At 41.5% G+C, this 15019-nt stretch overlaps 1 protein-coding gene across 18 annotated transcripts in view; it reads right to left on the reverse strand.

Annotated features, from left to right (window-relative positions):
* CPQ (carboxypeptidase Q) overlaps window positions 1-15019 on the reverse strand; it is a 390605-nt gene that overhangs the window by 158422 nt on the left and 217164 nt on the right. For 17 of the 18 annotated variants that reach the window (XR_009460667.1, XR_009460659.1, XR_009460661.1 and 14 more), the window contains one exon: window positions 1016-1107. The exons of the other annotated variant lie outside the window; for it this stretch is intronic. Coding sequence is in view for 7 of the 17 variants with exons in the window: in XM_019495714.2 (XP_019351259.1) it covers window positions 1016-1107 (92 nt within the window). In the remaining 10 variants the exon portion in view is untranslated. The remainder of the gene's footprint in view (window positions 1-1015; window positions 1108-15019) is intronic. 18 annotated transcript variants of the gene reach the window in all.

A 15019-nucleotide genomic window follows, 5' to 3' on the forward strand; every position in this document is an offset into this window, starting at 1 on the left:
GAACATCATTAAAGAAGCAAGGACTTGACTAGTGACTTCACCATGACGCCCACTGAAGTCCTGATAATTGAATTTCTAGTTATGAATATAATTATGTGTTTGTGTGTTAGTGCCGGCTATTATCTAATTCGGTCCCTAGAGGACGAACTCGTTATGTTTGTCTGAATTTGTGTTTAACCGTTTGGTTTATGAACCAGCTGAGAGAGCTCGTAACGACTCACACGATGCGCATGTGGTTTAAAATTCCAGTTGTGCCATCGGCAAGGGGGCATGTCATAACCCAATGATTTTTAGTGCCTCGGCACATTGGAATTTTCCCGCCACATGGAGCTTTCTTTGCACGGTGGATTTCTCAGCTGCAGAGAGAAATCCCCAGTGCAAAGAGTTCCCGCCACACATATGCAAATTTGTACCCCATTATTGGCTGATTCTAAATTATTCCTACGTGGCAGCTAGCAATTGGCTCGCTAGCCGTATAAAAGGTTAGAGCAGTTTCCGCCCAAGTTGGAGGACTCCACAACCACCTCGTGGAGAACTCTGAGCGCACTGTGGAGCCTAGCAAACTCCGTGTGTGTCTTGGAGGAGGACAGAGAGGCCTGATCAGCTCTTAGCCACTCCCCGTCATAGTGTAATTTGACGTATCCCCCGTGTGAAGAAGTGCTCGTGGAGTTGTATATCGATGACTCATCTCGGTTCGGTGCGGTTCAGAAGAGATCTCACTTGTGTTTGTCTGTCTGCAACTGCAACTCAAGCAAGTTACCTCCCTGCACTGTGACCATCGGCAGTGTAAGTAAAGCTTTCTTTATAAAACCAATACGCTTCCATGCCTAACTCTACTCCGTCGTGGAAAAACCCCACCTGACAGTCCAGGCTAATGGCCATAGCCTCAGACCAACCCTCGGTCCCGACACTATCTATTTAGATGTACAGTTTAACATTTTGAAAACTAAATATTCTTATCAAAAAGGAAAGGAAACACATGCTACAAAGTGGATTATTGTCAAACCTTGTTTACCTTATGTAACTGATAGTACTGCTCAGCACCCACTCCTCCTTGCTCCTCCCCTGTCCACAGCACTAAGCGTAGAGTTCTCTTAGGACGAAGCCCTACAACATAAAATTACATATTGCTTAGTCTGAAACATCCCATTGTCTTGAACAGTTTTTCATCAGCCTCCACTTTCCTAGGGTATATGTGAGTTACCATAAAACCACCATCTCTGTTCTATGACTTATCTAGGAATAAATGGACTCTGATACATTGTCTGAGGCAGAGTGGCAGATGAATGGCTTCTTTTGTGGGGTCAATATCAGAACTGCCTCATGGTTTGTGCAGAAGAGAAGCAAATCTGGAACAAACTCATTCCTAAAGATTAAAGAAAATAGGTTCCATAGTTATTTCTTTATTTAGGTGTCTACACAACACATGCTATGTATGGCCTGAGTTACAACAACTGAGCACACTGTTTTCAACTTTAATCAAGACTTTAACCAAATTCTGGCATGGATCATCATTATCTTTACATTAATTAAAAATGATCAGTTAGATTTGTATAAAAAGCCTTCAAGTAGTTCCAGCATTGAAAAACACTTGGATATACTTTTGCTATATATCAAACTTTAATAATGGAACAGAGAGAGCTCAACTTTAGAACCTTAAATACAATCAGCTGTTTGAGCAGATGCAAAGCTTTGGAAAGCATGACAAATGTGGGGCAATTCTAAATTTAACAATGACAGCTGAATGAGAAAGACAGGGTCTAGGGTATACTCTGCAGTGGAGTTTAATAGTTTAATGCTGCAATAGACCTGGCACATAAATTTTGGCCTTTGAATTATTAACCTAAGTCTGTCAGAATGAGTGCATTTATTTTGTGTCACAACTTTATATATAATTTTCAGAAAAAGAATGATTAGTGCTCCCTGTGCAGTACTAATGTTAACATTATATTTTAAAAAAGGAAAACAAAGAGAACTTGGTTGTGCAAAAAGAAACATGGAACACAGCCACACATACACATATCCGTGCTGGAGAGAAATGACTAATTGTCAACCCCTTTAAAAAAAAAAAAAACTTTCCCCACCCAAAAAAAATAAGGATTACAAACAGATCTGAAAGTTTGCTTTCAACACAAGCAAAAAGCAACTGAACACTGGCTTTGAGAAACTACACATTAGTAACTTTAATAACTTCACAGAAAACAAAGGAACCAAGATACATTTATATTTTCCATTACTTTGTAATGCATAAAGTCAAAACAATGAATGCAAGTGATTAAAGCCACATTTTCTAAAAGCAAATGAACTAATTGCAAACACAGAGGAAGAGCACTCTCGTTTTTTGTTTTTTTTTAAACAAACCCCTCAAAATCTCAGTGGATATTCTGTTCCACACTTAATTCATTACACCACAGGATTAGTCGTCTTCCCATTTCAAATCAGCCAGATGGCCAATGATGTCACATTAAGATAATAAAGCAGTAATCACATTGAAGCTAGCAAAACTACAGTCACAAAATAACCAAATGCGATCATGGCTTTGTTAAAAAATGCTGCTCTAATTTACAAAAACACGCTGGCCACAAAGTATGCACCAGAAAATAGCACATTGTGTTTTGAATAGTGCTGAAAATTAAACCTTAAGTGACAATCAGAGATATTCAGAAGGGTAGTTTCATGCAACTAGCACGTCACAAAATACCAGCGGCTGAAAGGCAGTCCTTTGTCCAACATGGAACAAATCTAAACAGCGCCATGCAAAGCCTGTGGAAAGGGTTTTGACCAAGATACAAGTAGAAGCAAATTCTTCCTTCTCTTTCCAGTTCATGGGACACCAAAATAATTGCTGCTATAACCTAATAAGATGGTTGTAGGCACCACTACTCTTGCCTGTCATCTGCCTAAGTGGGCAGGTTTGGCCACTGGTTAGGAATGCTGTGGTCAGACTTGTACCCTCCCCAAGGCTCACCTCTCACACCATTGTGGCATGAACTATTGAGGATCACTGTTCAGTGTTCACTGATACCGGACAAATCTGATACTCTAATTTATGGCCCCTTCCTAACCCTATCATTCCACCTCTCCATTGCAGAGGAAAAATGTCAGCGCTGGTGATCTGGATCCTTTCATGCCCAGAGGCAAGGAGAAGGGATTTCCCACTCCCAAAGTCTAAAAGGTTGCTGAGAAACAAAAGTTTACTTGTATGTTTTACTCTGTTTAAAATAAATGTTAATATACAAACCCTTTAGTTTATAATATACAAGGGAATTTAATTTCCTCCTTATCAAACTGTGAAAGGAAGAGAGTGATAAATATTATTAAACCCCTCCCCACTCATCTTAACCAAAGATAGTCAAACAAATCCAATATAGAGTTCTGTTTTGCTTTTTTATTTAAAAAGAACTACTGTTTCTTAGTAAGGTGTAATCCCTGGGAAAGCAAGAAATGCAGAATAAGGCTTATTTAGAAAAAGTATTGACAAGATGTAATGCAGCCTAGAAAAGTATGTCCTTTGATGATTAAGGTATATTATATGAATTTTTGGCAAACTTCAAACTATCATTCCTCTCAAAGCAGGAAAAAATAACCCAAAAGCATAAATAAAGCAATACTTCTGCTTTTTTTTACTTATATGAAAGCAGTTTGTAGACTGTGCATAATGACATAAGAACAATAAATTCAATTAGGTGTTACAAAAGCACAAAGTAAGTCTACCCTGAAATATGGAGTGAGTTATAACATGATTTATTTCTGTAATGGTCTTACTGTGTCCTTCCTGAATAGATGAGCTTGTGCTTACCTCCCTGCAACCCATTGCACTATTCAAATAATCTGATGAGATTCCAGGATACCTCAGCACCATAGTGAAGAAACACTGCTTTATAGCATAAACCTTGTGCCAAATCTCTGCCAGCATAGGTATAGCTCTAAGAGCAAAGGCTCTGCTACTGGTTGGACAGCCTCTTTTTATAAGGTTCTGGTTCCCTTGCTTTTTAGGCAACTCCCTCAGTGACAAATGCCATGGGAGGTGATCTGTTGCTTGGGTACATGCTCACCTCCTTGAACCATTTCCTCCGGCAGCAACTACTTCATTGTTTTACTTCACTGTCATTTGAATGTAAGGCCAGCAGATTAGTGATTGATTGCTCTGCAGTGTTAATCTTCTATTAGGTACAAGAATTTCTCCAAATATCTTCCTAGAATTTCCAGCAAGGATACAGGGGAGAAAAACAACACTGTAGGTGTAGTAGTCAGACAATAAAAAATATTCTCACATAACAAATGGAAGCTGCAGTTTGATAAAGATGCATAAGGTATGGACAAAAGAGCAAGTTACATTGACCTAAAAAACTTACTGTGCATCAGTAACTCCATGGTAGCAATCCATGTAACCACTTTCTCCCTATGTAAATAAAAACTAAACTGGAGCAGCTTTGTCATTAGTGGAACAAGACTAAGCTTTGCAAATTAGCTTTCACAAACTGCAGGTTAGAGCAGGAACAAAAACCACAGAGCTGTTGATGCATGGTAAGTCCCTGCTCACCATTAGCTCTCTGTAATGGTTAGTTTCACGTTACCTCTCCAAACTGATGTCACGCAGGTACATATACAGATAACTTATTAGCATGTGCTCCATGCTTGAGAAGGTATATAAAAGGGAAAATGAGATACATTAACAGAAATTCTTTTATAGATAGTGAAGTAAGCTTATAGCAACTAAAAGCATTCATATTAAGATGCACAGATTTGCAAGTATCTGCATATTTAAATGTTGGATAAGCTCTTTAATACCCAGTACACTAAAATAGTCTCATTTGTATTATTAATAGTATCTCAGTTTATAAAGTACTCTATTTCCTGAGTCTCACAGTTGGGTGGCAAAATGGCAGCAAAGTCAATTACAATGCTGTAAGCATAGACTCTGGAGGTGGCCAGTGTTTACATACCTTGGATCACCTTCATTAAACACTGATCTCAATAATGTACAATCTTGATGTTACTACAGTTGTATCAAATTAACAAGCCCAAATGTGAAAAAAATCATTGCTCAAAAAAATTTAAAATGAAATGAATACAAACAGCTCTGTTACCAGTCATGCACCAAAAATAAAATAAATATAAATATAAGGGTAAAGTTACACATTACACTTAGATCATACTAAGGGCATTTAAAATGGAGCATCCACATGTTAAACCTTGTTCATTCATGACAAGTTTCTCCCTGAGTGTCTCAAAGTTATGCCACTTCAGGTGAGAGTTAACTCTGGCCTGTGCTACCTAGTTGTGTTTAAGGTAACATCAGGGTGCTCCACAGAGATAAAATGAGTACTTTGCAGTTCTCCAGCATCTCAGGATGCACTGTGCTCAGCCTCTCCCTTTCTTCCCCATCCCCCCAACACAGGGCAGGATTAGAGCCCAGGTGTCCTGGCTCTTAGCCATATCCCTGATCGCTAGCCCTCTAGTGGCAAGTTAGGGCTGTTCAGGGGAGAAACAGTATTAGCGCTAAACATACGCCTGCTCACAGACTATTTTAACTTTAACACAGCTTAACATTCCTCATTTTTAGTATGGTCTAAGTGTGACATGTAACTTTACCTGGTGACATAAGTGGTCCTTAGCTTGCTGTACTATGCGCATCTCAATGCAAGTTACTGCCTAAGCTTACATTTCATACATGAATGCTGAGCCCACTGCCAGCACTCTCAGTGGGACAAGATTCCATCCCACATATATTTCGGGACCAAAGCATTAGTCATTCACTTAGGTCAGCATGTATTCTTTCCACCATAAAGTTATGTAACTCTATTTTGAACAAAAAATAGTGTGGGGTAATTAGTATTGCCAAGTTTGACATTCCCTACAGTAAGTACTTTCCCATATGTCAGGACTGTAAATGAAGTTTAGCAATAAGGTCTAACCACTAGTCAAAGGAGTTCTTTTATAAAATTCATAATCGTTTAAAATATTATACATTTATAGGAACAGTAAAACTGATTTTGCCTTTTCATGGAAGAAAGAATTGATTTCTTCAAGTTCCATGACAGTGGGTTACATTCAGTGACAATTGAAATGGTGGTTTAAATTAAGGAGGACATGTATGTAAGTGGGTTGGGGAACGGTTAGCAGATATAACAGATAAAGGAATATAACTTGCATTGATATGGCATTTGGTAAGCTATTCATGATGCGTGTCATATGTTGAAGGGGCAGAACGAAAGAAAAGCCGGTTTTATCATTAAACGATTCAGTTACTTGCTTTTACTATAGCTCCCCTAATACCACTTCAACATGCAAGCTACACTCATTTTGCACATGTATGGTCAGATCCTGCCCAATATGCGAGTTCACTGCATTGGTGGGAAGAATGCATAGCATCCTTCTTCTTCACATTTAAGATAAGGGCCAGAGAGAATAACTGGGGGGAAAGGGAGGTTTCAGATATAGCTGATAAACATATGTAGTAGTACGTGCACAGCCTGCATGCCTGGGAACACTGGAGGCCACTATGCCTCCTGAGACTCCCAGCCCCACTCCCAAAGGACTCAGCCTACATCGCACTATTAAGTGCCCCTCTAAATATCAAACTAGTGCAAATTACAATGGGTAACCACTTAACCCCACTGTTTAAGTCACTGTTGTATTTGCTCTAGAAGCTTCCATGGGGCCGCACCTGTTTACACCAGTTCAGAGTCTGGTCTATTGTCAAATTGAGCTTTGGGAGTTAATCATTCTTTTCCATTACATTCCTACAGGCTGAAGCAGGACTGTGAAGTGACTTTATGCAACTGAAACAAGATACCACATAGCCCTGTATAGCACGTTTCCTTGTAGTATTTACTAATACCAACTACGTCACTTAACTTTTAAGGACTGCAGTCTGATCTGGCCTCATTAGGCATGAGAGATTACATTCTTATATGTCACCCTGTGAAAAACCTGATAGACAACTTAATCAAACATCTGTGAAAATACCCACTACCAAAGTATTAAGATTATCTAAAAGTTCTGGTGCAGAGAAAGGAATGTATGACTATCTGCTCTGCTGCAGAAGCCATACAATGAAATGCAAAGCACTTTAGTAAGATGTGTGTCCATTCAGTTATCAGCCTAGTTTTCTATAAATAAAATTAAGTGGGAGATTCAGTAGGATCTTCTCTAACAGCCCTCATTGTAGTGTTAATAAAAATGGTGTTTCCATAGCACTTGCCTCATTCTACTAATTTGCAATGAAGAAAATTCACTTACATAATTTGGGTTATGCTGCTTTAAATTAGTTAAGCAAGATAATACCCTTACATAGCATAATGTCTGTTTGTAACAGCGACACAGTTTGCCTCCATGTCCCATCACTACTCTGTTGTTCTCTAGAGTTGACATCTCTGTTAAACCTGTGTCTAATGGTTTGTATCTTGTAACTTGAAGGTTCATTTATTTTCTCTCAGCAACACTGCACGGAAGTATCATCACTCCTAATTGGTATGCTGTATATTGTACCATTCATTTAATTCAAATAGCATTATACCAACAATTTATATAACTTTCTGACCTACATCTAACTTGCTGGCCATTTATATCTGGACAAATAGGGCGTGTCCAGATGAGCACAGACATGCAGTATGTGGCACCGTAGACTGGTCTGCAGCACCACACACTGCATGTATTGAACATGCAAATGTTCCCCATGCTGCTAATTTGCAGCGTGGGAGGTAGAAGGGCTCAGCATCAGGAGATCCCATTGTCAAAAAAACCCCACACCTAAAAAAAAGTGGGATGGCACATGTGGCTGCAGCACATGCCACCTGAAACCAGAGCCTGGATGGCCAGAGCCATCTAGCCGGTCAGGCTCCCTGCCGGTCAGGCTCCCTGCAGCTAGATTTTCACAGCTGCAGCCCCCAGAGGCCCCCAGGACTCCAGGTAAGGCTGCCCTCCACTACCCCATTTGGGGCAACATAATACATGCCAGAGCATGCATGCATGGGTGTTTCCCACGTACAAGTAGCAGCCACTGGCTGCTGTTGTTTGTCCCCAGGGAAACGCATGTTAAATCATTGTTAAATGATAAATGTACTATCCCCACAAGAGGCACCCTCCTTTATGCCACGCTGCCACATGCAGACTGCTTCCAAAAGTGAAAGCCATGTTGCTGGCTCTGTGCCATCCTAGGGACAGACTAATTAGAACTGCTGAACAACTAAGGCAGTTACCTTTCGCTGTGTTAATTAATCTCCCTGTGGCACCAGGTCAATATGGCTATACTAGTTCCAATTTGGAAGGCTGTCCACCGCAAGCAGTACCGAGTGCTTGAGGCTACCCACCTGATAAATTTATTGTGTAGACACAGTCTATATAAAGTAGGAATTTACAGTAACAACTGCCATCCCCAGAAAGGTGCATGATTGTGACATATAGTTGGAGTGTCTTATGGATAGCTTCAGCCTTTTTCTTATGACTTATAAAATCAGACCAAACAGGTTGTTACAATACCCCTTTCAAAATTGTATACTTTCCCTTGTCTGGTCTAAGACCAAACTCAGATTACCTTTCAGAGGTTCGCAAGGTATTCTTCATCACTAACTCCTGAAACCAACATATTAGCCAAGTAACACATCTTGAGGTATGCCCACCTGAACCATGATTTATTGCCAAGTAGTGGGTATGGGGGTTGTTCCAAACACTACCCTGCTAAATTAAAATATATTTTTGTGTATGTTAAATCTGAGGTATTTCTTATCACAGTCTGCAATCTCCATTGTAGATAGGCCTGGGTTAGATTAAACTTGAAAAATTCTAATGAGGAAAATGTATCCTCCATTCTGTGTAAAGGATGCTGATTCATATACAGTATTGGGTTAATAATAACCTTGAAAGAAGTTACAGATGTGGAAACCCTCCCCTGCCACCTTTTTTTTTTTAGCACAGGCACAAGAGTGGTACTCCATATGCTCTAGGTACTCTTGGATATAATTCAAGAGTCCTTGAAGTGCTGAAGTTCTGCCTCTGCCTTTGGCTGTAGTATAGAAGGCATGCAGTAGATTTGTACATTTAGAAATTGTTCCTGTTTCCAGTGCAATTTTTGCTTTTGTGTTTTAAAGCACTGATACTAACTTGAGAGACATCAGCTGCCTTCTCCAAAAGTTCAGTTAAATTTTGGGCAAAAGTTCCTAAGTGATTTCTTCTGAGGCCAACAGACAATGCCATGTCAGTCCAGTTGGATCTCTCTGTGCTATTCTTTACCAACTAAAGAATGACCACTTTGCTTCACAGCCCCGGGGTGGGTTGTTTACTGGTAGACTGATGTCACTGTAATAATGCCCAACAAAACAAGGACTTTCTCCGTATATTTTTAGAATTGTTGAGGTTTTCTTCAGCTTTGCCCCTTTAAATATTCTCTACTAAAACTGTAATAATATTGCAGAAACAACTTCTCCTGTATCAAACACCATTTTAAAGTACCATTCCCTCTATGAGAAGGAGAGGTAGTTAGCTTTGTTAGTCTACAGTCAGACAAAAGGCAGGGCAGGCTGGCCTGTCACAGCCAGATAGGGGCTATTTCTCTGAACTACTTAGTCTCCAAGGTGCCACTCTGCCATGCTTTCTACAGGAAGGAGGAAACCAAATACCTCATTCATTGGGTTCTTACTGAAGCATTGTAGAGATGCTACAGCACTCTTTATGGACTCCACGTTGTCATTCACAAACTGATGAATCTGAAATGTTCTGTTACTGTCCTTGTAAGGTGGTGATATTGTTCTTTTTGTACATAACCATACATCCTCTGTGTGCCTCCCTACCATTTCCTGTCATTTTCACAGGTTGTGTCCTTGATAATGTCCCCACTAAGCAAAGCACACAGCCTGAGCTGTGCAATGTTTTCTGCTTAGCCCCACAATTTATTTCTTGCACAGATTTTATGATGCTGTCGCAATTGTGGCATTTTTAATAGCAGGCTTCATCAAAGCAGCAATCTCTGCTGCACATTTTAGGGCAAAATCTGCCTTGGCCAATAATCATTTTTGAATTGCTTTATTTTGCATACTGCACACTAGCTGCTCCCTTAATGCACCATTTAAATGCTCTCCAAACTACCAACATTCTGTTAATCTCCTTAACCTAGCCACATATTCAGGGAGTGTTTCATTTTCTTTTGGATTCTATCAGTCAAAATAGAAAGGCTCTTGTGGATTTTCAGATAGGTGATTTTGATTAACAAATGTTTTGTTTGCTGGTTTAACAGAAGCTCTTGGGCTGCACAGAAAATTTCAGGCTTTAACTTCCATTATACTCAATGGAATTGCCAGGAATAAACTCATCACTAATTAGGGTTATCATACGTCTGGGTTTTCCCAGACATGTCCTCTTTTTGGATCCTCCAATCTCCATTTGGGTGGTTTTATTTAATCTGAACAAATGTCTGGGAATTTGGTCTGGTCTGCTGGTGGGAGCAGGGAGAGGGCAATTGGAGGCAGTGGACATCATGTGCTGTGCACACACACATGCACGTGGCCGACATGCAACCAGGCAGGGTGGTGGGAGCAGCCCCGGCAGCTGGATGCAGGTAAGTCTGTGAGAGACAGGGGGTGGAGAGCCAGGGCTTAGGGACTGTCCGGGGCAGGGCAGGGAAGTGGGGGAGGTGCCTGCACCTCCAGCGGAGAAAGAATGGAGGAGCCTTGGAGGGTGGTTAGGAGCTGCATGGCCTGGCTGGCAGCATCGGGGCCAGTGCCTGAGCTCACAGGGGTGGGGAGGCCAGGAAATGCTGCCTGGAGTGTGTGGCCAGGCCACCTGGCGTGGTGTGGGAGCCCCAGCCCAAGGCAGGGGGTACCACAGGCCTCCCTTCTTTCCTCCCACCCGTGCTGGGGCTGGACCTATGCAAAACAGAGCCGCAGCTCTCTGGCACAGTCAAGACAGGGACAGCTGGTGTCCCCCCTCCAGCAGGGCTGTGGGGAGCAGGGGGCTGCAGGTTGGGAGTGAGGGGCACCAGCAGGGCTGGGAGAGTGGTAGCTTGGAATTAAGGGCACATGGGGACAGGGGGCTTGTCAGTCAGGAATGCAAGGCACTGGCAGTGCCAAGGGGCTGTAGGTCAAGAGTGAGGGGCACCAACATGGTCGGGGGCAGGGAACTGTGGGTCAGGAGTGAGGGGCAACAGCAGGGATGGGGAGCTTCAGGTTGGGAGGGAGGGGCACTGGCAGGGCCAGGGGGCGCTGTGGATTGGGGGTGAAATGTCCCCCCAACAGGTGTCCTCTTTTTTGGATATGGAATTCTGGTAACCCTATCACTAATATCATAAGCTATTACATGCTGTTCCAGCTTCTCAATGAAGGTTAGCTTTATCCATGAATAAGCATTTAAAAAGTCCATTTGCCCCAAACAGCCAAGCATTAGAAATCTCCCTTTCTATAAGGGTGGGTGACTGGTAGGCCAGGCCTGGTGCTGCAGGCTACCGTTTTACTTTCACTTTCTGTAAGCCTCTGTATTCACTGTAATGCACTGCATCCTTCTCTAAGTACACTATCCTTGTTGTCATCTAGTGAGAACTTTGCTGTCTACACAACAGTAATAAGAGAAATGGCACTGATAACTGAATTCCAAACAGTCCTGCTTCCTAACTAAAATCAACAAGAAGAGACCTACCTGGTAGCACTGTGTGAAGCTTCAGGCACTGATTCGATTTGGCGGAGATTCAACCCAATTCGGTGGCTGAATCTCTGAATCCGAATCAAATCAGGAGACCCTTTAATCTCTCCAAATCAAATTGGAACCCTTTGAATAAATTCAGAGAGATTTGATGATTCGGACATAGACACAGCTTTAAATGTTTCTTCTATATACCTCAAGGTACCAGGAGGCTTGTGAATGCTGAGATGGTGGAGCGGATGGAGCGTCCCACAGGAGCATGGGGGAGTTCCCAGTACGCTAGGCAGCAGACCCAGAAGTGGACCAGAACCACTTCTAGTCCACTTCTGGGTCTGCCAGGGGATCCCCTCCCCTGCCCCCTGGCTCAGCGATTGGTGCCTCCTGGGTCTAGAGGGGCACCTGGGGTCCCCCTGCAGCCAACTGCCAAGCCTGGAAGGTATGGGGGGGGTCCCCTGCATGCTTGGCGGCAGACCCAGAAGTGGACCATAAGTACTTCCAGTCCGCTTCCGGGTCCGCCACCGAGCACAGAGGGGGCCCTTGCACGTTTCTGTGGGATGCTCCATCTGCCTCACCATCGCAGGGTTCACAAGCTGTGCCTGGTACCTCAAGGTATGTAAAAAAACCCAAAAAAACCAAAAACAAACAAACAAAAAAACCCATTTAAAGCTGACTCTATGGCCAAATAGTTGATTCTCTGAATCAGTATCAGATCTTCAGATTTGTATTCAGCCTAACTCGAATTAGGACAGTGATCCGAATCAACAAATCGAATCACTGTTCCCGATTCAGGCTGAATCCAAATCAAATACAGCCCGTTTCACATATCCCTACTATCTAGCTCTCTATGTGCACTGCTACTCTGGCAGGGTTCTGATGACTTCCACAGTACAAAACAGAGAGGTCCATTAGAGCTTGCTGAACTACTTTAAGGATTACCACCCAATTTCTATACTCTTCACTCATGTCAGAGCAAACTCCCTTTTTAGAGTAAAAAAAAAAAAACCCCTTCTGAAATATCAAACACACATACAGAAATTATGCAACTAGAACATATACAACTGAATTCATTTTGATGGCCCACCCTTCACTTGTAACAATGACAGGAACTTTCCATTAAAAGCTTTCTATTTCATTCTAATACTTTTGGAAAGCCTAAATATTACGATTTAGAAAATCATAATCCCAGAACTGTGTGGAAAATTAGCTGTTCTGGCTGAAAGTTATAGGGAGAATAAAGGATCTCTCCTTCAAACACAAAAGAGAAATTTTAAAGTTACTGAATGCCACTAACAATATCAAACCTTCAATGTAAAAGAAAAAGTAGGAAAGATCAGGAAATGCATTTATATATTACCACCATTTAAAGCCTGACTTTTCTATACCTGTGAAAAGTGTGGAAAGGAACAGGAACAGGAACAGGTTTTTTATTGGTTTGGGGGAGCTTTGTTTTATTTTGTTTTGTTTTAAAAACAGATCCTACAAGTCCACTTTGTGTCTTGCTATTGCATTGATGTATGGGTTTTTGTTTTATTTCCACAATATTTTAGGCATGGAAGCAGGGATAGACAGTGCTGGAGTAGATATTAGCAAATGGACATCTAGCCAAATAGTAGTGAAAGTTTGGAGAGGAGAGTGAAGCACTTGGGTTAAACAGAAGAGAGGCATGAGTTATGAATGGGAAAACAGCAGAAAAGCACTGGACAGGGCAGAAAGGGGAAAAGTAGCCGTGAAAATTGAGATGTAAGTAGAGCTGCAGAGGTGAGGACAGGCAACTTAACTGTGATTTGGAAAGGAGGCAGGAAGCCAGGGGGATCAGAATGTGTTAGGAGGGGGAGAGGAAATTACCCCGTCAGTGGCAGGGCCAACAGCTTATTTTAGCTGCAGCTTTTAGAATGATTTTAGAAAGGAGACTAAAAGACAGCAAGGCAAGAGGCAAAAAACATAAGGTAGAGTTGTTAAGAAAAGGAAGTTTGTTTTTTATAAGTGACAGAGAGAGGGGGAAAAGGGAAACACTATTTGATTAAATTTGAATGTGGGAGAACAGTAGAGAGCTGACAGAGACACAGAAGATTAACTTGACATTTATGATAGAGAGAAAGGAAAGGGCATGCCTTGGGAGGATGTAGGAGGAGAACATGAGACTTTCTGGATATGTTCAACTGAAGAAAACATTGGAATATCCAAGGTGAAATCACCCTGTCAACACAGCCAGATGGAGATAGACTGGGCAAAACACAAGGGTAGCAGTAAGTCTTGTTGGTAAATGAGGTCTGTGTAAATGAAGTCACATAGGCAGGGGAAATCAGGATCAGACCTTAAAGGTCCTACCTGAAGAAAGAGATGTTCAATGAGACTAGAAAGAAGAACCAAGGTAGCACAATTTCTAAGGCTGAAGCTTATTGGTGCTGCCCTTTTAACAGGAACTAAGGGGCTAGGTTAAATGGGTATTAGAGTAACATATTGAGCTGTATTTTTTTTTTTGTCTATGGAATTTTTAAATACAGGAATGACATGCAAATCACAGCCTCAGAAAGATCACTGCTCTCTCTTCCTGGCTAACAAAAATAAATTCCTCAGTTAAAAGACACATGCACAAAAGACCACAGTACTGTTTCAGTCCACTTCCTGTCCCGGCAAAGAGCCAGGTTTTTGTGAGCTGTACTACAGTAGAATTAAAGTAGAAAGGCATTTTCTTCTCTAGAACAATCTAGCTTGGGGCTCTCTTTTCTTTTCACCTCCTTCTCAGAATCAGGATACAGAAGAACATTGTAAAAGTTCCTATAACTATAAATGCCGTGTTCTCTCACTCTGATGCTGACACTTTATAAACATAAAATGTGGTTTGGCCCGCAAATGAGACTCAGATCTGCCTTCTGCCTCTGTTCGCCTTTCTATTTTGATTGGAAGAGTTGGTTTAGGGTCCACATTGGCTTTATTATCTTCCCTCAGACTTGGTGACACAGACACCTTGTCAGCCTGAGGCTTTCTTTGCTTGTGCTGAAAATATATGCATTAAAAAAATAAAATAAATCAGAGAGACGATGTTGCAGTGACCTCATGCAGAATGATGCTTTACATTTCAGCAGCTTCAATGGTTACTGCATTTGGAAAAGGTTGAATCCCCCCTAGCACCAAGCTTTTAAGATAGTATATATAAATAAAGGGCCATTCTTCATCTTGAATACATTCAAGTTTGCAGTGAAGAGGAAGCACACAGAATGAAGAGCATTACATTTGGAGGATATTATTTGTCTAAATTTACTAAAGAAGCAATAACTTTACAGCAGGTCCATACATGTTATAATTTCTAGACTAACGTGCACTGATGTGGGAAGTGAACATTTAAGCCTTTTCTAAATGTATCATTCAGCTAAGATGATGAAAAGAA

Source organism: Alligator mississippiensis, chromosome 3, assembly GCF_030867095.1.
Source record: "Alligator mississippiensis isolate rAllMis1 chromosome 3, rAllMis1, whole genome shotgun sequence".
NCBI classification, from domain to species: Eukaryota; Metazoa; Chordata; order Crocodylia; family Alligatoridae; genus Alligator; species Alligator mississippiensis.